This window comes from Erythrolamprus reginae, chromosome 1 (assembly GCF_031021105.1).
Source record: "Erythrolamprus reginae isolate rEryReg1 chromosome 1, rEryReg1.hap1, whole genome shotgun sequence".
Taxonomy (NCBI): Eukaryota; Metazoa; Chordata; class Lepidosauria; order Squamata; family Dipsadidae; genus Erythrolamprus; species Erythrolamprus reginae.
Window position 1 is genome coordinate 402664870 of NC_091950.1, and position 23088 is coordinate 402687957.

A 23088-nucleotide genomic window follows, 5' to 3' on the forward strand; every position below is an offset into this window, starting at 1 on the left:
GTATATACAGTGGTGCCTCTACCTATGAATGCCTATACTGTACTTACAAACTTTTAAAGATACGAACCGGGTGTTCAAGATTTTTTTGCCTCTTCTCACGAACCATTTTCCACTTACGAACAAGGCAGGGAGAAGCCTCTGTGGGGCCTCTCTATTTATCTCATGGGAGGAAACAGGGCCGGAAAAGGCGGGGAGAAGCCTCCGTGGGGCCTCTTTAGGAATCTCCTGGAAGGAAACAGAGCCGGAAAAAGCGGGGAGAAGCCTCTGTGGGGCCTCTCTAGGAATCTCCTGGGAGGAAACAGGGCCAGAAAAGGCGGGGAGAAGCCTCTATGGGGCCTCTCTATGAATCTCCTGGGAGGAAACAGGGCTGGAATAAGCGGGGAGAAGCCTCCGTGGGGTCTCTCTAGGAATCTCCTGGAAGGAAACAGAGCCAAAAAAAGCGGGGAGAAGCCTCCGTGGGGCCTCTCTAGGAATCTCCTGGGAGGAAACAGGGCCTCCACCCTCCCTGTGGTTTCCCCAATCCCACGCATTATTTGCTTTTACATTGATTCCTATGGGAAAAATTGCTTCTTCTTATGAACTTTTCTACTTAAGAACCCGGTCACGGAACGAATTAAGTTCGTAAGTAGAGGTACCACTGTATTTGAATTAAAACAGGGCTTGATATTTGATTTTATGATTTTGAAAGGGCATCAATAGCCACCAGTCCCAATCTAAAAGTAAATGCTTGCTTTAAAAATCCCCACCCATCATATTCCTGCATAACAACCTGTTCTTCTGTTGACCGGCTCATACTTCTGAGTCTGTTCTGAGTGCCAAGTTCCTGCTTCCTGCTCCACCTAAACTTTTTATTTGTTTAAGAAAGATGTTTTTATTTTATTTTTTTTAAAAATGGAAACTTACCTTAAATGTTTAAATATTATATTTATAAAATTGGCATTCTGCCCTGAAAAGCAGGTTTTCCAAGGCCAGCTCATAGCAAGCTAAAAGTCATCAAATAAAAGGAAGGTTCTTGACTTACACAGGGTCGTGAGAAATATATATTGTGGAGCAATAAAAGCTAACATGCTGCGAAGAAAAACAGCAGCTTTCAGCATCATCTGCATTGCGAAGAATGCTTCTGAGCCTTAAATGGTCCCCAAAACTATTTTAGGATATCAAAATAATGGACAGCTGTATTCCGGGCTCTTTTTTTTGGAAAAGTTCACACATGTCTGGGGAAAAATGGGTCAGTAGGGCACACCCTTGGGGAAAACAATAAAGTGAGGCTTTATAACTATTCTTCATTACATAGATAGTTCTTGATTTGAGCCCAGAATTACAGTTGTCATGACAGCTGTTAAGCTGTAAAGCTGTAAAACTATTTGTTGTGAGCCGCCTCGAGTCTACAGAGAGGGGCGGCATACAAATCTAATAAATTATTATTATTATTATTATTATTATTATTATTATTATTATTATTATGACGATGATGATGATGTCAGTACAACACAGCAAACAAGATCACTATGCTGGATTTTGTATTTCATCACCAGTCGGGCGCTTCCCAAGCACCTAGGACTGAGTGATGTAGCAGCGAATTATGTTTGCCGATCCCAGTAAAGCGGCCTTTTGCAATTGACAGATGGAGATTTTGTCAATTCCAATGGTTTTCAAATGTCCACTGAGATCCTTTGGCACTGCGCCCAGCGTGCCAAGTACCACTGGGACCACTTTCACTGGCTTATGCCAGAGTCGTTGCAGCTCGATTTTTAGATCTTTGTATTTCACCAATTATTATTATTATTATTATTATTATTATTATTATTATTACTATTATTATTATTATTATTATTATTATTATTCCCGGTTTTACTTCTTGTTTTAACAGCACTTATTTTTACCCAAGATTGAGATTTTTATTTTATTTTTTTGCTAGAAACTAGAACAAAACACAAAAATCACAGTTACATGACCTCAGATCCTACAATCATAAATACAAGCCAGTTGGCAATGACCTGAAATGTACCATGTTTTTCAGAATATAAGACACACTCCCCCCACAAAAAAAGAGGCTGAAAATTTGGGTGCATCTTATACTCCAAATGTAGCTCCCTGACAACCCTAACGAGGTTCTAACAATCTTCCCAACTTGCAGGAGTTTTTCAATGTTACTCTGAATAAGTTATTTTTCCAGCCCTAAGTATTTGCAGGCTTTTGTCACTGCTACTCCCTCTGAAATAGGTTTTTTTTCCAGCCCTAACAAGGTGCTAACAATCTTCCCGACTTGCAGGATTTTTTCATTGCTACTCCCAAGTTTTTTTCCAGCCCTAAGTTTTTGCAGGATTTTTTCATTGCTACACCCTCTGAAGAAGCACTCTGGTTCCTCCTCCTCCTTTGGTTTCCAGCCCTTAACTGAGGCAATCTGGGCGGAGTCGACAGCCGCCCGCATACCTTGCCGACTACACATGTGCCATTCAGGGGGTGAAGTGTGTTAAGTCCTCACAGTTACGACTGTGCCGGCTGGTGGTCAAGCCTGATTGGCTCTGATGCAAGCAGCCAGTGAGCGAGAAAATGGAGCCCTGTTATTGGCTTAGAGTTTGAAAGCTCCAGTATAAAAGGAGCTGTCAAGCCGCCTGTCCTCTGTTCTGTTCTGTGGTGCTGAAATAAAGGTGTGCTGTTTGCTGTTCACCTCAAAATTGAATGGGTCCAAAGACGGGCTACAAGAACAATGTCGTTTGGCGGGTCCCAGGAGAAGAGCCTTCTCTGTGGCAGCCCCGACCCTCTGGAACCAGCTCCCCCCTGAGATTAGAACTGCCCTCACCCTCCTTGCCTTCCGCAAACTCCTTAAAATCCACCTCTGCCGTCATGCATGGGGGAACTGAAATATCTTCCCCAGGCCTATACTGTTTATGTATGGTATGTTGTGTGCATGTTTTTTAAATTATGGGTTTTTAGCTTTTTAATTATTGAATTTGTATTATATATTGTTTTCTGTTGCTGTTGTGAGCCGCCCGAGTCTGCGGAGAGGGGCGGCATACAAATTTAATAAATAAAATAAATAAATAACGGGTCCAAAGACGGGCTTCAAGAATGGTGGAAGGTCTTAAGCATAAAACGTATCAGGAAAGACTTAATGAACTCAATCTTTTTAGTCTGGCGGACAGAAGGAAAAGGGGGGACATGATCGAAACATTTAAATATGTTAAACGGTTAAATAAGGTCCAGCAGGGAAGTGTTTTTAATAGGAAAGTGAACACAAGAACAAGGGGACACAATCTGAAGTTAGTTGGAGGAAAGATCAAAAGCAACATGAGAAAATATTATTTTACTGAAAGAGTAGTAGATCCTTGGAACAAACTTCCAGCAAACGTGGTAGATAAATCCACAGTAACTGAATTTAAACATGCCCTGGATAAACATATATCCATCCTAAGATAAAATACAAAAAATAGTATAAGGGCAGACTAGATGGACCATGAGGTCTTTTTCTGCTGTCAGTCTTCTATGTTTCTATGTTTCTGAGCCTGCCTCTGTTCTTGTTAGCCCTGTCACACCTATTTATTGTTTTTATTGTAAGCTGCCCTTTAATTTGGCAATGAATGAATGAATCAATTAATCAATCAATCAATCAGCCAGCATGCTTTCCATTTTTGCTCAGGAGAATTGGAAAAGTTGTGTGTTTATAATCATGTCTCTCACCCTGGGTTGGGTGCCACATACCTAGCCAATATTTCTAGGCATTATTTGTGTTTCTGACTGTGTGACTGACTTAATCCTCCTCCCCCTTATCTTTTAATCTGTCCTGGGGAGAAGAAATGGAATAAGGGAGCTTTTGTGTCTAGGTGCCTCCTGGCGGCCTTCTCGATAAAGCAAATTGTTTTTATCTTTCTATTTGAACCCTCAGCTAATTAGCAAGATGTTCACTGTGTTTCTCTGAAAAGAGGCTGCTGCTGAATTGAAGTCAGTTCAACCCCAAAAGAAATAAAAATCAGAAAAAAGAAATATAGACATGGACAAGAATCTTTCCTACTTACTTACTTTATATTTCGCTACTTCATTAACCTGTTGCCAATGTCAATTAAATCCCTCTCCCCATAATAAATGAGTACATTTGACACACTTACACAAGTATGTGGATACACACTCACACAGAGAGAGGCACACACACATACAGACACAAATATATTTTTCCAAGAAGTTACACTAAAAATAAACCCTAAAGTAGAAAGAATGTATACTAATTGAATTAATGACTCTCAATTAAAATCAATTGCTTGTAAAATAAGCTACCCACTGACAACATTAATGCATCCTTATCTGTTCGTACTAATTATACTCTTTCATGCCCCCAGAAAAATACATCACAAAGGAGGGGAAGGGACGGTATGAACTGTGGGGGGAGACATGATAGTTGTCTTCCAATACTTGAAGGCCTGTCACAGGGAAGATGAGATTGTTCTTCATCGCACTTGAGGGCAGGACAAAAAGCAATGGGTGGAAGCTCCTTAGAAATTCAACTTGGAAATGAGGGATTTCCTGACAAGAAAAAAACTCTTTATTTATATATTAAACTTAGAAACATAGTAGACTGACTGCAGAAAAAGACCTCATGATCCATCTAGTCTGCCCTTATTCTATTTTTTGTATTTCATCTTAGGATGGATATATGTTTATCCCAGGCATGTTTAAATTCAGTTACTGTGGATTTACCAACCACGTCTGCTGGAAGTTTGTTCCAAGGATCTACTACTCTTTCAGTAAAATAATATTTTCCCATGTTGCTTTTGATCTTTCCCCCAACTAACTTCAGATTGTGTCTCCTTGTTCTTGTGTTCACTTTCCTATTAAAAACACTTCCCTCCTGAACCTTAATTAACCCTTTGACATATTTAAATGTTTCGATCATGTCCCCCCTTTTCCTTCTGTCCTCCAGACTATACAGATTGAGTTCATTATGTCTTTCCTGATACGTTTTATGCTTAAGACCTTCCACCATTCTTGTAGCCTGTCTTTGGACTTGTTCAATTTTGTCAATATCTTTTTGTAGGTGAGGTCTCCAGAACTGAACACAGTATTCCAAATGTGGTCTCATATATACCTCTTTTTAAGGTGCAGGTGGGTGCATGGGTTAAATAAAACAAGAGTTTCTGCCTGTGTTAAGCAAGTCTGTTCAGGTCACCCTTATTCGGAGAACCTTTGATGATATTGTTGTAGCCCATCAGCGGCCAGCAAAGCTGATAGCAGACACAGAGGGTGAGGTGGTAGGGGAGGAACATGGGAGTCTTGGGAAGGCTCCAATGAGTGCTCTGCATCCGAGGCAGTAATAGGGCCAGAGCTGTCTGACAGTTATCAGCTGCCTTCGGAGTTGGAGCTAAATGGGGCAGAAGAACAGCTTGTTCTCGATGCGCGCATACACAGAGCTGTCAGGAGAAGGGAACAATTAAGCAATTACCCAGGAGTAAAGGCACAAGTGGATGCCGAATGGCCCATTCCATAGGGAGTAAATAGGAACAAAAGGGGAGTGATGTTTGCAAAAGACAGTGAGTTCATTTATTAGTGGGTAGATTTGCTTATCTGACTTTGTGCCTCACAGTTTGCCAAATATTTCATTGTACAGTGTTGCGCCTAGAAGCTATCGGCTTGGCAACTATCAAAGGACTGATAAGTTCTGTTATTTCAGTTCACCTTTGAAAGACTTTTTGCCAGGACTTTGCTGGATGTGAATGCTAGGTTTTGAATAGGGGGATAGAAGGGGCAGGACACTGATTCTTCAACAACAGCAGCAGGTCTTTACGCTATTCGGTAGATCGACACAACTCAGCAACTTGCCTGTGTGATTGGTTGCCCTTTTATAGGAAGCTGTCAGATGGCTCAACCAATGAGATTCAACCTTTTTCCCCACTGTAATGGCGGACCTGAGTGAAGCCTCACAGAAGCCTCGGCTTCATTCCTTTATTAATATTCAACACTAGGAAATAATAATAATAATAATAATAATAATAATAATAATAATAATAATAATAATAATTTATTAGACTTGTATGCCGCCCCTCTCCGAAGACTCAGGGCAGCTCACAACAGCAATAAACAGTACAATACAAATCTAATAGTTAAAACTATAACTAAAAACCCGCTATCTTAAAAAACAATTAATACTATACAATAACTCTTAATGGTCAGAGAAGGGGATACATTAATTGTCCCGTATCTGGCGACATAGATAGGTCCTCAAGCCAGGTCTTGCGAAAGGCAAGAAGGGTGGGGGCAGTTCGAATCTCGGGGGGAGTTGATTCCAAAGGGCCGGGGCCACCACAGAGAAGGCTCTTCCCCTAGGCCCCGCCAGACAACATTGTTTAGTCAACGGGACCGGGAGAAGGCCAACTCTGTGGAACCTAATCGGCTGCTGGGATTCATGCGGCAGAAGGCGGTCCCGTAGGTATTCTGATCCGATGCCATGTAGGGCCTTATAGGTCATCACCAACATTTTGAATTGTGTCCGGAAACTAATCGGCAACCAGTGCACATTCACATTCACCAAATTAAAACGGTTTGTTTTGAGTCTGTTTCGTGATTTGGCAAATCCTAGGTCAGAACAGATATAATGAAAACAACTTTGGTAAAACTGCAGTTTCTGGGTGTTTTTAAAGTTGCGAGAATGATCATCTCTGGACAAGTGGACAGTTTGGTCCTTGGCCAGAGGAGCTTTGGAGCAGGTGCAGCATGTACCTTTTCAGGTAAATGGGCCTTTGTGTGTCTAAAAAAGCTACACATGGATGGATAGGCTCCAAACCTCTTTTAAAAGGGCTTTTGGCATCAAATACTTTCCTATCTGGTTTGGGGATTAGCTGCCTGCTATTTCCGCCACTCTGTTTACCTGCTGATGAAAAGAGGGAATGAAACCACAGGCAGAAAGGCACAGACAGGAGAACGTGATCAGATCTCTCCATGGTGAATCCTCAGCGTCATCCTGGCTTGCATTTGCTCTTTGTTGATAGAAGAAATAGCGTGCCAAGCTTGGTTGCTATAGGATACTGAACTCCTTTCCGTATGTGGCAGGCCGACCCCTGAACTGGGGCTGACTTTAACACACCCAGACTGGTGCAGGAATAACCACAGCCAAGAAAATACGGAGAGGGCTACGGGGTCAGGAAAGAACAGGAGAGAGGAGAGAGAGGAGAGAAGAAAGGAGAGAGAAGAGAAGAGAGGAGAGAGAGGAGAGAAGAAAGGGGAGAGGAGAGAGAAGAGAGGAGAGAAGAGGAGAGGAGAGAGAAGAGAGGAGAGAGAGAGAAGAAAGGAGAGAGGAGAGGAGAGAGAAGAGAGGAGAGGAGAGAGAAGAGAAGAAAGGAGAGGAGAGAGGAGAGCAGAGAAGAGAAGAGAAGAAAGGAGAGGAGAGAGAAGAGAAGAGGAGAGAAAGGAGGAGAGGAGAGAGAGAGGAGAAGGAGAGAGGAGAGAAGAGGAGAGGAGAGAAGAAAGGAGAGGAGAGAGGAGAGAAGAGAAGAAAGGAGAGGAGAGAAGAAAGGAGAGGACAGGAGAGAGAAGAGGAGAGAGAGAAGAGAGGAGAGAAGAGAGGAGAAGGAGAGAGGAGAGGAGAGAAGAGAATTCTTTATTGGCCAAGTGTGATTGGACACATAAGGAATTTGTCTTTGGTACATATGCTCTCAGTGTACATAAAGGAAAATACACATTTGTCAAGAATCATGAGGTACAAACAACACTTAATGATTGTCATAGAGGTCAAATAAGCAACAATCAATATTAATAAAAAATCTTAAGGATACAAGCAACAAGTCATAAGTGGGAGGAAATGAGTGATAGGAATGATGAGGAAAAATTAGTAGAAATAAAAGTGCAGACTTAGTAAATAGTTTGACAGTGTTGAGGGAATTATTTGTTTAGCAGAGTGATGGCATTTGGAGAAAAATTGTTCTTGTGTGTAGTTGTCTTGGTGTGCAGTGCTCTGCAGCGGCGTTTTGAGGGTAGGAGTTGAAACCTTTTGTCCAAGATGCGAGGGGTCAATAAATATTTTCACGGCCCTGTTTTTGACTCATGCAGTATACAGGTTCTCAATGGAAGGCAGGTTGGCAGCAATTGTTTCTTCTGCAGTTCTGATTATCCCCTGAAGTCTGTGTTGGTCTTGTTGGGTTGCAGAACCAAACCAGACAGTTATAGAGGTGTGGATGACAGACTCAATGATTCCTCTGTAGAACTGTATCAGCAGCTCCTTGGGCAGTTTGAGCTTCCTGATGGGTTTACAGAAGTGAGAAAGTGGAAAAACAATCATTCCAAAATTGCATGGCATAGTTTGGAATAAGACACATTAAGAAAGAAAGAAGCACGTGCCTATAAATAATGCTGCTGTGTGAGCAGAGTAAATATATATTTTAAAAAATTGTAAATGTCTAAATTCACCAACTGTTCTGTGTTTATTTTAAATTATGGAAATGCTTCTGTGACATTCCCGTTTATTTATAACTGATATGCTCAGCCATAGCCAGCCAACCTCACTTGCCTGAGATCATGTAAGTCCTCGGCCTTGCCATTTGCTTCAAAAAACACGGCATTTGAGCATTTGTGGTAACTGTGTTAAAAATCCACACACACACTAACACAATGAATTCAGAAACAAAACAGAGATGAACGTGGAACATTCAAGATAAATGCACCAAGACAACTTCCTTATGTCTCCAATCACACTTTACCTATACTATGTGCATGCATGAGATTTCACTTCTGTACATGCGCCCGAAGCGAAATCACACATGATTTCAATGTTTTTCACTGATTTTTCACTTCTGCGCATGCACGGAAGCAAAAGTATTGCCTTTCGTAAACTCCTTAAAACCCACCTCTGCCGTCAGACATGGGGGGATTGAGACATCTCCCCCAGGCTTATATAGTTTATGTATGGTATGTTTGTGTGTATGTTTTGCTTTTAAATAAGGGTTTTTTAAAGATATTTTTAAATATTAGATTTGTTATTATTGCTGTGAGCCGCCCCGAGTCTATGGAGAGGGACAGCATACAAATCTAATTAATAATAATAATAATAATAAATTGATGATGATAATAATAATAATAATAATAATAATAATAATAATAATAATAATAGAATTGAGGAGAAGCAGCTAGAGAAATTAGTGAAATACAAAGATCTAAAAATCAAGCTGCAACGACTCTGGCATAAGCCCGTGAAAGTGATCCCAGTGGTACTTGGCACGCTGGGTGCAGTACCAAAGGATCTCAGCAGACATTTGAAAATCATCGGAATTGACAAAATCTCCATCTGTCAATTGCAAAAGGCCGCTTTACTGGGATCGGCAAACATAATTCGCTGCTACATTATGCAGTCCTAGGTGCTTGGGAAGCGCCCGACTGGTGATGAAATACGAAATCCAGCATAGTGATCTCGTTTGCTGTGCTGTACTGACATAATAATAATAATAATAATAATAATAATAATTATTATTATTATTATTATTATTATTATTATTATTTATTAGATTTGTATGCCACCCCTCTCCGAAGACTCGGGGCAGCTCACAACAATGATAAAAAACAATATTATAGTGAAACAAATCTAATATTAAAAAGAAATATATAAAACCCTATCATATTAAAACCAGACAACACATACATACCAAACATAAAATATAAAGAGCCTGGAGGAAAGATGTCTCAATTCCCCATGCCTGATATATTGATGTACTGAGAGATTGCAAGCGTTCTTTCCTAGTTACTCAAGAATTTGACAAATGTGGGAACTCAACAGTGAACATTCCCATGTGGTGGGAATCGCTTAAGATTCTGAAAAAAGCAGAATAAAATTTGACATGAATATGAATCAGATTGCATTTAGTGGCAATGACATCACCCCTTTCTGCTCCCTTAGTGTAATGTGGGAGCAGGCTGAGGCTTTTATTTCCACCCGCCCGCTGATTGTTTTCTGACAATCGCTCACTTAAAAATGATCATCAACTCAGAGTTTTCCAAACCTGCCCAGAAGCCGAGAGGGAAAGAGTGAGAGGGAAGGAGAGAGAGAGGAAGAGAGGAAGAGAGAGAAACAGATAGAAAAAAGAGAGGAAGGAAAAGAGAAAGAAAAAGAATGGGAGTAAGGAAGAGAGAAAGAAAATCAAAATCTAGTTTGAAACTAGCTCAGCTATTTAAGTGGCATTTTGATATTGATAGAGTTGCCCTATTATGAGCTCACTGTTATAGACACACAGTACAGTATTTTATTTTGAAATTCTCTGAGGCAAAACAGGGTGGGTTTTTTATTTGTTTGTTTGTTTATTTATTATTTCTGTGCCGCCCAGTCCCAAAGGGACTGCCGCTCAAACACTATACTTTTCCGCCCACCCACCCCCAAAAATTAGAGGGAACACTGGCCATAGATCATGATTATGTGACCGCAAGACACTGTAATGCAGTGGTTCTCAACCTTTCTAATGCCGCAACCCCTTAATACAGTTCGTCATGTTGTGGTGACTCCCAACCATAAGTCTAGCATCAGTTCTCCTAACAAGAGTTTTAAGATGATTGGCAGGAAGGTCAGGGGGACACCCCCACTGTAATTGCCTGATTGGTCAGATTGTAAAAATATGTTCCAAGGCGCCAGAATAGAAGCTTTAGTTCCTAACACCATGGGAAAGTTGTCTTTTCCCCTGGTCTTAGGTGACCCCTGTGAAATGATTGTTTGACACCCCCGCCCCCCAAAAAAGGGTCCCAACACCCAGGTTGAGAACCACTACTGTATTGGATTGTAATCACAAGTGAGTTGCTAAGTGCTCCAGATGTGATTACATGACTGCAGGGGTGATATTGCAGTCATGAGTGTGAATACAGGTTACTTCTTCCAAGACGGTCGTAACTTTGAACCATTGTTAAATGAGCAGTTGCTAATTGAGGACTGCTTGTATTATGCCAGAGAAGATGGAGTGAGGCCTGAAAATTTGAACATCATTAATGTAGTGATTGTATCTGACTGCAATCTCAAATGAGAGGTCTTTGTCAAAATTGTCTCCTTTTTTCAATAACAATGCAATGTACAAAACACCAGAGCAATGTACAAAATAACAAAGCAATGTACAAGTCAGGGTAGATTCCACTTACCTTCACCACCGGTTCGCATCGCGACATTTTGACTGTCCCAAATTCAGAAGTGAAATCAACCATGCAATTTCGCTTCTGCGCATGCTCAGAAAGTGGATTCCTCCCAAAACACAGCTGAGGAGTTGATCAGCTGTGCTTCGGCTGAAGAACTAAAGCTCAGTATTAACTCCGGGGGCAGGCTTACGAGGGTCGCCCAGAAAGTAATGCACCACATTTTTTTTCTCAGCCTACAGTAATGGTACGAATGTGAGACTTTAGATATACATTATTTGAATTCCTTCAGACAGCTAGCATAGCTGCAGCAGTGTTTTGATATGGCATCTGTAAGTGATGTACATTACAAGCAGCGTGTTGTCATTGAATTTCTCACTGCGGAGAAAGAAACTGTTGGGAACATTCACAAATGTTTGTGTACAGTTTATAGGGAATCTTCAGTCGACAGAAGTACGGTTAGTCGCTGGGCACAGAGGGTGAAGCCATTAGAAGATGGTTCGGCAGAGCTCCAAGGCTTTGTGACCAGAACAAGGAGTGGCACTGACAGGGCATACATGCCCTTATGTTTCACTGGAGGAAAGCCATAGAATGGGAGGGAGATTATATGGAAAAATAGGGGGTTTAGAAGAAACGTCATTCTTTAGAAACATAGAAGACTGATGGCAGAAAAAGACCTCATGATCCATCTAGTCTGCCCTTATACTATTTTTTGTATTTTATCTTAGGATGGATATATGTTTATCCCAGGCATGTTTAAACTCAGTTACTGTGGATGTACCAACCACGTCTGCTGGAAGTTTGTCCCAAGGATCAACTACTCTTTCAGTAAAATAATATTTCCTCATGTTGCTTTTGATCTTTTCCCCAACTAATTTCAGATTGTGTCCCCTTGTTCTTGTGTTCACTTTCCTATTAAAAACACTTCCCTCCTGGACCTTATTTAACCCTTTAGATTAGATTAGATTAGATTAGATTAGATTTATTGGATTTATATGCCGCCCCTCTCCGCAAACTCGGGGCGGCTCACAACAATAACAAAAAACAGTACAGTACATAATACCAAATCCAATGCCCACCAATCTAATTACAATTTAAAACTAGTATTTAACATATTTAAATGTTTTGATCATGTCCCCCCTTTTCCTTCTGTCATCCAGACTATACAGATTGAATTCATGAAGTCTTTCCTGATACGTTTTATGCTTAAGACCTTCCACCATTCTTGTAGCCCGTCTTTGGACCCGTTCAATTTTGTCAATATCTTTTTGTAGGTGAGGTCTCCAGAACTGAACACAGTATTCCAAATGTGGTCTCACCAGCGCTCTATATAGCGGGATCACAATCTCCCTCTTCCTGCTTCTTATACCCCTAGCTATGCAGCCAAGCATCCTACTTGCTTTTCCTACCGTCCGACCACACTGCTCACCCATTTTGAGACTGTCAGAAATCACTACCCCTAAATCCTTCTCTTCTGAAGTTTTTGCTAACACAGACCTGCCAATACAATACTCAGATTGAGGATTCCTTTTCTCCGTACTGAAGGAGCGGGTCCAGCAGTCACATGGGTTGCTCATGTCCAATCCGGTGGAACTGAGCCTAGTATTAAAAAAGCTTGCCGGATCCGCCCCTTCCCCAGAATTCGCTCAGTTCGCATATCCTGCGGTTGTATTGTGATAGCTCGTTCAACATTCTAACACCTTCCCTTCGTTCCTTTTCTTCAAAAGTAGTAAGATTTGTTTTATCATTATTATTTACTTGCACCAATAGCGCCAGCCGTTTGCGGCTCGGCTTTTTTCCTTTGGAGAAGTTGCGGTTTCGTTTCCCCCCGGCGGTTTTGCCGGTTACGATTCCTGCGGCCGCTTGTGGATTCTTCTAATCCTTTGGCCTGGAGGTCCTGGTGCAAGTATTAATCTATTGAATTATTGATTATTTATTGTATACAATATATTTAAGGGCTTAAGAAATACCTCCTGCGGAGTGAGACGCCTTCTAGTCTCCTGGACTTAGTCGATCGCTTCCCCTTTAAGAAATTTACGGGGCGATTTTTTCGGCGCGAAGGCCTTCGCGCCCTTTTTAAATCTAGGCCTCTCGTGTTGGCCTCCTGCCAGCCGCGTAGGCCTCAGTCCACCGCGTGGATCCCGGAGCGGGCCTTGGGGGTCCCAGGCTAAATTCTCCACCGGCTAAGCCTCCAACCAGAGTGCCTTGGTTTACTTAATTATAAAGTTTAGGGAGGCTGGCCCCGCTGGATTTGGGGGCACGAACTCTGGGTTTGCCCAGATTGTCCTCAAGTTTCAGCAGCTTCGAGGCCTCGAAGCAGGATCCATTCCTCTTGGGAAGTCCTTGAAATTCTTCTCCTTATTATTCAGTTATTGGCTCAGCCTTGTCTTCTGTTAATTGTCAGACTATGGCTACCTTTCCCAAGAGAGGCACAACTAAAGGTCCCAGAGAGGCCAGGCCTACAGGCGATGAGATTACTAGTATCCCCCAGGCCTCTTCCTCCTCTTCTCCAGGGGCCCGCCCCTCGACCAAGGTCACCAGGGCCGAGAAGAGAAGGGACCTAGCCCTACAAAAAATCCATGACAAATCAGCAAAACGTTTGAAAGTGCAGGCCCAAGTAATCAGTAGTCAAGACCCACCAGAGGCTTCTAGTCTTCCTCCTTCTGGGGTCCCTGTGTTATCTCTGGATGAGCCAAACCTAGACAGACCCCAACCTAACCTATGGGGCATAGGTCCAGAGGAACCAGATATTATTGAAGATTCCCCCCAGCCAGGATCCTCCCAGGCCTTTAGGGATTCTTCTGCCATTTCTACTGATATTTCCAGCTTACCTCCTGAGTTCCAGTCTATTTTTGCTGTGTTGTCCAAAGCCATTGATGCCAAACTCTCCACCATCAATGAGCTTCCCTTACCTCTTCCTCCTTCTCGCTCCTCCCGCCCCTTGGGTTCTCCCCCAGCGGTCAGAGCTCCTATTCAGGATGATTCAGATTCCTCCCAGGATGAATATGAGGATATAGAGGATGATGAGGATGCCTTTCAAGGCCTATCAGATGATGAGGAATCCCAAATAAAGGTTCCTCCTCCTATTACTATTTTTCCTTCTCAATTATTCAAATCTCTCCTCCTCAAAGCTAGAATTTCTACGGGATTAGCGGCCCAGGAGAAACAAGCCTCCACTTCCACTGATCCCCCGGAGGAGAATTTACCTTACTTCACAGAGGAACAGGAGGATAACGAGGTAATTCCTATGCCTAAGTTGTTTAAAGATGCTTTACTCAAACAGTGGGAATTTCCAGCCTCTGGCCTTAATCCCTCCACCAAGGACAGAAAGTTGTACAAACTTTCCTCTTCCTATGAAGAGCTTCTATCCTTTCCCAAACCGGATGAACCTGTCAAGATTCTTCACTCGGCAGCGGCTGTGCCAGGCGAGGCGGAGGAAGTCCTCCGCCCAGAGGACAAGCGCATTGAGCAAATGCTCAAAAGAGGATTCACCGCTGATTCCTGGGCCACTAAAAGCTCTGCAGCGGCTTCCTTTTTCTCCAGAGCCATGCTGCTGTGGCTTCGCCAACTCCAACAGCTTATTCCTCCCGATGACTTGAGAGGTCAACAAGACTTCAACAAGGTCTTTGCAGCTGCCCAGTACGTGGCTGATGCCACCTTGCAATCTACTAGATTTTCTGCTAAGTCTATTGCAGCTTCTACTACAGCAAGAAGACTCCTATGGATTCGCCCTTGGCAAGCGGGAGTTCGCCAAAAGTGGCAGTTATCCCAGGGTCCCTTAAAGCGCGACCTTCTCTTCGGTGATCTTCTGGATCCACTCCTCACGGAAACCACGGACAAGAAGAAAGTTTTGGGTCCAACCACAAAAAAGGCTACCAAAACGCAGTCCTTTCGTCGCCCAGGGCGCCAGCAAGATCAAGCGGCTTCCTACCAGAGATCTCCAGGTCAGTATTCCCCCCGCTTTCGTTCCCAAGGTAGGAACTCCAGGGGTAGAGGGTTTCGCTTCCAAAGGGGAGCTTCCTCTAACAGGGCTTCAAAAAAACCTAGATGGTAATCCTACCTCTATTCCCATAGGGGGTCGCCTAGCTCATTTCGCCTCTAATTGGCGTCTCACCTCCAAGGACCCTTGGGTCATTGACACTGTTCAAACAGGCCTTCTTTTAGAATTTATTTCTCCTCCCCCTAAACGTTTTATTTCCTGCCCTTCTCCCAGGTCATCCTCAGATTGTAACCGTATGGAGGAGGCCATTTCTCATCTATTGTCCATCAGAGCCATTCAACCGGTCCCTTCCGGTCAGAAGGGCCTAGGTTTTTACTCCATCCTATTTATGGTTCCAAAGTCCTCCGGAGGTTGGAGAGCTATTTTGGATTTAAAGAAACTAAATTTATTCATCAAATATAGGAAGTTTAAGATGCACTCCTTGTCTTCTATTTTGGCCGCCATTCACTCGGGAGATTTCATGGTCTCCTTAGACCTCACTGAGGCCTACCTTCACATTCCTATAGCCAAATGCCACAGAAAATTTTTACGTTTTTCCTTTCAAGGCAGGCATTTCCAGTATAGGGCGATGCCATTTGGCCTTTCCTCGGCCCCTCGGGTCTTTACAAAGCTCTTGGGGTCCCTGGCGGCCTATATCAGGGCGTTTCCCATCCACATTTTATGTTATCTTGATGATATTTTGATTCATGGGATCTCCCTAGAGAAAGTGAAAACAGACCTTTCTGTCACCATGTCAGTCCTTCAGGACCATGGATTTTCCATCAACTTTGATAAAAGCCACCTCCAACCCTCCACATCCATTTCTCACCTGGGATCCATTATTGATTCAGAATCCTCCCAGGTTTTTCTCTCTCCCGAGAGAAAACTCAGTATAGTGGAGTTAATTTCTAGCATTTTATCTAATTCTTCAGTTTCCATAGTCACTCTATCTTCCCTTTTGGGTAAGATGGTGTCATGCATAGGCATCATTCCCTGGGCTCGCCTTCATGCTAGGGAACTCCAGTGGCTCCTGTTACCTTTTCAGAGATCAGGGCACAGCAACTCAAATCGACGCATTGTCATCCCACTGAGTGTTCGCAGATCCTTCAAGTGGTGGAAGTCTCCGGCCATGGACAGAGGATCCCCGTTCAGGTGCCCGGATCAATTTGTCATCACCACAGATGCCAGTCTATCGGGATGGGGCGCCCACGCCCAGGGGATGATAGCCCAGGGCACGTGGTCCCCGGAGGAAGCTTCCAGGCCAATCAATTGGCTAGAGTTAAGAGCCGTTTCCCTGGCTCTGAAGCATTTCTCTCCTCGCATTCCCAACCGGCACGTTCTCATTCTCACCGACAACATTGCCACGAAAAGCCACATTTGCAGACAGGGGGGCACGAGATCCAAGGCTCTCATGAGGGAGGCCCTCAAGCTGGGCCTTTGGGCGGAAAAACATCTCCAGTCGCTCCTAGCCGATCACATCTCGGGGAGTCTCAACGTCCAGGCGGATTGGCTATCCCGGGCAACGATAGACCCAGGAGAGTGGAACCTCCATCAAGACCTGTTCCATCAAATCACCCTCAGATTCGGCCTTCCAATTCTGGATCTCTTCGCGACCAATGCGAACGCCCAACTCCCTCGCTTCTATTCCAGATTTCCATCCCCGGGAGCGGAAGCAATCAATGCCCTCCGGAGTCCATGGCCTCCAGGCCTACTCTACGCATTTCCTCCAATTCCAATCCTCCCGGACGTGATTCACAAGGTCCTCACCGAGAGGGCCCGAGTAATCCTAATCGCCCCTCACTGGCCCCGCCGGCCCTGGTTCGCGGATCTCCAACAGCTGTCCGTCCAGGACCCTTGGCGTCTCCCCGTTTCGGGGGATATGCTGCGGCAGGGGGCCTCCTTCCATCCAGACCCGGAGTGGTTCCACCTCACCGCCTGGCTGTTATCAGGAGAGATTTAGAGCTGCGTGGTCATGACCCCGATTCAGTGGAGGTCATTTTAAAGGCCAGAAAGGGTTCGACCAATCGAATCTACGACCACACGTGGTCCAAGTTTCACCAGTGGTGTCTACAGGAAGGTCTCTCCCCTCTGTGCATCCCCATACACAGAATAATTTCCTTCCTTATGCAAGGCTTCCATAAAGGACTTTCCACCAGCACCCTCCGGCGTCATCTGGCAGCCATTTCATCTGTCCTAGGAGGTCCCCGCAGACAGCCTCTCCGACCCTTCCCTGAAGTTCAGGAATTCCTCAAGGGCATAGCCAACCTCAGACCTTCCAAGGTCCACAGGTACCCATCATGGGATTTGCCACGGGTTCTCCATTCCCTCACGCAGGCACCATACGAACCCCTAAAATCGGCGTCCCTCAGGTACCTATCATTTAAGGTAGCATTCCTGGTGGCTATTACCTCTGCTCGACGCATTTCGGAGCTGGCTGCCCTCTCAATCAGGCAGGACCTTTGCCAATTCCATCAGGACAAGGTAGTCTTGCGACTGGACCCCACCTTCTTACCCAAGGTCAGTTCCATGTTCCACAGATCTCAGGATATTGTCCTACCTTCCTTCTGCCTCCAACGAGACCATCCCTTGGCAATTAGATGGCACACCCTGGATCTCACCAGAGCGCTGAGAATCTATATCCAACGCACAGGACCCTTTCGGAGGTCAGAAGCACTTTTTGTAGCCTATCATCCCAGAGTCATGGGGGCCAAAGTGTCTTCAACAGTAATAGGCCGTTGGATCAGAGGGACTATTTCTAAGGCCTATGAGTCGGCCTCCCTCTCAGTTCCAAGGAACATCACAGCGCATTCCACCAGGAGCGCGGCCACCTCGGCCGCTTGGGCGACTCAAGCCCCGTTGGAGGAGGTCTGCAAAGCAGCCACTTGGGCCTCGCCAAATTCCTTCATCAGGCACTACAAGATTGATTCTTACGCTTCAGCGGACGCTGCCTTCGGCAGAAGGGTACTCCAATCCGTTATCTCACACGATAGCAAGCTAATCCCACCCTAGGGACCTTCTATTGGGTATGTCCCATGTGACTGCTGGACCCGCTCCTTCAGTACGGAGAATAGGCGTTGATTGCTTACCTGAACGCCTCTTCTCGTACGGTGAGCGGGTACAGCAGTCACTTCCCGCCCTTGTATGTGTCTTCTTTACCTTTCTATATCTTTCTTCCTCTAACAATGAGAGTTGAACACTACAGAGCTTCACAACTGAGCCTAGTCTATGGATTCGCGAATTCTGGGGAAGGGGCGGATCCGGCAAGCTTTTTTAATACTAGGCTCAGTTCCACCGGATTGGACATGAGCAACCCATGTGACTGCTGTACCCGCTCACCGTACGAGAAGAGGCGTTCAGGTAAGCAATCAACGCCTATTCCCCAAGTGCATTATTTTACATTTGGAAACATTAAACTGCAGCTTCCATTGCTTTGACCATTTATCTAGTAAAGCTAACTCATTTACCATATTACAGATGCCTCCACGAATATCAACCCTATTGCACACTTTAGAGTCATTGGCAAATAGGCAAACCTTCCCTACCAAACCTTCCCCTATGTCACTCACAAACATATTAAAAAGAACAGGACCCAGAACAGACCCTTGTGGCACACCGCTTGTAACCTGTCTCTGCTCAGAATACTCGCCGTTAACAATAACTCTCTGATATCTACGCTTCAGCCAACTGCAAATCCATTGAACTATCCAGGGATTAAGTCCAATCTTCACTAATTTATCTATCATCTCTTTATGTGGAACCGTATCAAAGGCTTTGCTGAAGTCCAGATAGGCAATATCCACGGCACCACCTTCATCCAACACCTTTGTGACATAGTCAAAGAAATCTATGAGATTAGTCTGACATGATTTGCCTTCAGCAAAGCCATGCTGATTTGGGTCCAATAAGTTGGGTTTTTTTAGGTGCTGATTTATCCTCTTTTTTGAGTAGAGTCTCCATCATTTTAACTATAACTGATGTCAAGCTAACTGGCCTGTAGTTACCAACATCATTCTTTCTTGTGTGTAAGTTTCATTGGGTTCAATAAATAATTGTTGCAGAAAAAAAATGTGGTGCATTACTTTCTGGGCCACCCTCGTATTTCAAAGCCCAGAATGAGGAGAATCCATCCAAACACAGAAAAATTGGCCGGCAATTCAGAAAAAAAAAGATGTTGGTGAGCACAGACCGACACAGACAGAAGCGGATCTGTGACGCTAAAATTACCTCACCAGTGGGTCGCTAACAGTTCAGATGGTCTGGTCCTAACTGGGAGGAACCCACCTCTGGTACAAATGCTTTCAAACTATCTGTGAGTTGTCACTAGCCCTTCAACAGTGCAGTCTTTTAATTGCTCCTCTCTCTTTCTCTCTCCCTTTGTTGCAGATGTTCATTGTGGAGAAGGTTAAGGACAGTCACTGCAGCTTGCACGAGTTCGCCATCACTGGGTCCACCTACACCCCTGAGGGACAAATGTGAGTGATTCCGCTGACCACTAGGAGGCGCTGTGCCTTGTGAAGCATAGATGTAAAAATCTTCCCAAGGTTTGAAAACTGATTGAGCTTTTGAGTCAGTATTATCTCCTGGCGACTGCCTGGACAAGTCCTGGCACCAACATTTTCAGAAGTGGTTTGGCATTTCTTCTTTCCTAGAGCTGAGAGGGAAGGACTGGCCAAAGTCACATAGCTGGCCTTGTACCTAAGGCAGAGGTAGGCAAAGTTGGCTCTTCTATGACTTGTGGACTTCAACTCCCAGAATTACTGAGCCAATCATGTTAGCTCAGGAATTCTGGGAGCTGAAGTCCACATGTCATAAGAGAGCCATCTTTGCCTACCCCTGACCTAAGGCATGTCTGAAACTCATAGTCTTCTGGTTTCTAGCCTAGTATCTTAACTCCTATGCCACACTGGTTCTCTTTGAAATTACAGTGATACCTTGTCTTACGAACTTAATTGGTTTCAGGAGGAGGTTCGTAAGGCGAAAAGTTCGTAAGACGAAATAATGTAAAACCCATAGGAAACAATGTAAAACCAATTAATGTGTGCAAGCCAAAAAAAAATCACAAAAATGACGCTCTGCTGGGTGCCGCCACCCAGCTGTCACCTTCTGAAACAGCCAGGCACTTCTCGGTGTTCTCCCAAATACGAACCCGAAAAGTTCGGCAAAAGTTCAGGTTCAGGAGGCCGCTGAGAAGCGCCGCTGCCCATCTGTCACCTTCCAAAACAGCCGGGGGGGCTTCTCGGCATTCTTCCGAACGCCGAACCCGGAAGTTCGGCAACAGTTCAGGTTAGGCATTCAGATTCGGGAGAATGCCGAGAAGCCTCGCCGCCCGGCTGTCACCTTCGCAGAAGAGCCGCGGAGCTGTCAGCCTGTCGGGAGGCTCAAGCGGAGGTGGGGAATCCCAATAGGAATCTAGTCAGCTAATGGTCAGCACTAAATTGGCGCTAAATAAGAGTTAATGGCTGAGTGACAAAGAATTGAGGTCTTTGAACTATGGTGCTGGAGAAGACTCCTGCGAGTCGATCAAACCGGTCAGTCCTAGAGGAAAATCAACCCTGAATGTTCTTTAGAACACCAGATCCTAGAGATGAAACTCAAATACTTTGGCCACCTGATGAGAAGGAAGGACTCACTGGAGAAGAACCTAATGCTGGGTAAGGCTGAGGGCAAAAGAAGAAGAGGATGAGAGAGAATGAGGTGGCTGGATGGAGTCACTGAAGCAGTCGGCATGAGCTTAAATTGACTCTGGGGGACGGTAGAGGACAGGAAGGCCTGGAGGAATGTTGTCTATGGAGTCGCAATGGGTTGAACCTGACTTTGCGACCAACAACAACAAGAGTTAATGGAATTCAAAACAGGTTGGATTTAGAGAGCTTGTGAGAACTTCATGACTCCAGGCTGATTCCTCTCTTGACTCCACCTGCAGGCACAGCCTGTTCTACAACTGAAGACCTCCAGAATTTGTCTCACAAGAGGGTTGCTTTCGTTGAACAAGTTTTATAGCCTTTTCCAAAACCTCCAACCCCAGAGTTATTCAGCAAAGGTTATACATTAATGAACTTTCTCTCAGTCATTCGGCACTTGATACAACAAAAGAGAGAGATAATTATCTGATTGGGATTACAGTTGGAAGTTTGTTATTTCACAGCTCATAAGATCTAGCTTGTCTAAGCAATCTCTGTTCCAGGTGTTAATTGAAAAATGCAGGTCAATCACAGGATTGTATATCTTTATAGAATTTTTACAGGTTTTTTCCCCGCAAAAAACTTGCATGCACACACAAGTAAATCTACTAATATAGCAAACTAATATGATATAGCCAGTGGCACTATATTTTATGGCCATGTTTACCCTACTTTTTATTAAAGACAACCCCAAAACAGGATGCAATAAAAGAAGCCAGAAAAACTATATATAGTATAATGATAAAATGAAAACCGTAAAATAGGAACATTTAACAATCCCAGGATGATCGGCTCAGCACAAAGCTTTAAGTAAACAAGTGAACCCCAAAAGCAAATTACCGTATTTTTTGGAGTATATGATGCACTGGAGTATAAGCAGTAAGTTACAGTCATACAGTCATAAGTGGGAGGAGATGGGTGATAGGAACAATGAGAAGACTACTAGTAATAGTAATGCAGCCTTAGCTGAATAGTTTGACGGTGGCTTTCAGGGGAAAAATGTTCTTAGATTTTTGTGAGATTCAGGGTGCGTTCCAAAAGTAATGCAATTATTATTTTTTAAATAAATTATTGAACAGATTTGCACAAACGCTTAAAAATTTTCAAAGTACTGTCCTTGGGCCTCTACACATTTTTTCAGTGACTCTGCCATGACCGGTACACCCCCTGGAAGGCATCTTCGGGGATCTCTCACAAGGTCTTCGTCACGGCTGATTGGATCTCTTCTATGGACAAAAAACACGCATTGCCACAACATGCTATGAGTCCACAAGTTCCTGGCCAAACACTAGGTGCCAACACTGCCCCACCCCCTATAGTCCTGACATCGCCCCAGCAGATGTCTCTTTGTTCCCTCGGATTAAGGCAGCCCTGAAAGGAACCCATAGAAGAGATCCAATCAGCCATGCCGAAGACCTTGCGAGAGGTCTCAGAAGATGCCTTCCAGGATGCGTACTGGTCATAGCAGAGTCGCTGGAAAAAATGTGTAGAGGCCCAAGGACAGTACTTTGAAGAATTTTAAATGTTTGTGCAAATCTGTTCAATAAATTACTTTTTTAAAAATAATTACATTACTTTTGGAACGTACCCTGTATTTAGGCTTTTTTTAATGCTCAAAAGAGTTTAAAAATAAGAAAAAAAACAGGACTGTGAATCCCCCTCCCCTTTTACCATCCTTACTTCTGCTTCTCTAGGATCATTTCAGCACCGAAAGGTGTTAATTTGCCTCTTCTTTTGGAAATGTAAACTCTTCTTTCCTGTGAAGATTCTTGTGTGCCTTTAATTAGCAAGTTGCTTTTTTCCATGACAGCTGTACTTTGTCCAAGACATCGAGGGAAAGGGTACAATTTGTCAGTCTCTTAGGAGCCACTCACTGACAGACGGCCTTCTTCCTGACATTCCTTTGAAAAAGACTTTTTCACAGGAATTTGTCTGGACAAATCTGTGTGTATGTGTGCTAGCTGGAAGCTGGCCTTCCCATAAGTAGTTCCCAAGAGGTGGGCCTCAGCCTACAATAGGGGCAAAGCTACTCTCCTTTTATGCAGCAGCCACATCTCCAAGGCGGAGCATGTCCAATGTAGAAGAAAAGATGGAATGGATGAGAAGGCCATCCAAAATCCCAGACAGCTTTTGACATACAGCCTGGGAGAAACCCCACTTAGCAGTAGTGGTGGTGAAAGAGATTTATTTATTTATTGTTAGAGTTGAAAGGGACCATGAAGGCCATCGAGTTCAACCCCCTGCCCAAGCAGGAACCCTATAGCACACCAGTCAAGTGGCAGTTCAATCTTCTCTTTAAAATGTCCAGAGTGTTGGAGTTCACAACATCCGCTGGTAGGTTGTTCC

General features: G+C 44.0%; 1 protein-coding gene across 1 annotated transcript in view; it reads left to right on the forward strand.

Moving 5' to 3' along the window:
- ATP2A3 (ATPase sarcoplasmic/endoplasmic reticulum Ca2+ transporting 3) overlaps positions 1-23088 on the forward strand; it is a 215013-nt gene that overhangs the window by 152104 nt on the left and 39821 nt on the right. The window contains exon 9 of the mRNA XM_070735166.1: positions 19445-19533. Coding sequence (XP_070591267.1) covers positions 19445-19533 — 89 coding nt within the window. The remainder of the gene's footprint in view (positions 1-19444; positions 19534-23088) is intronic.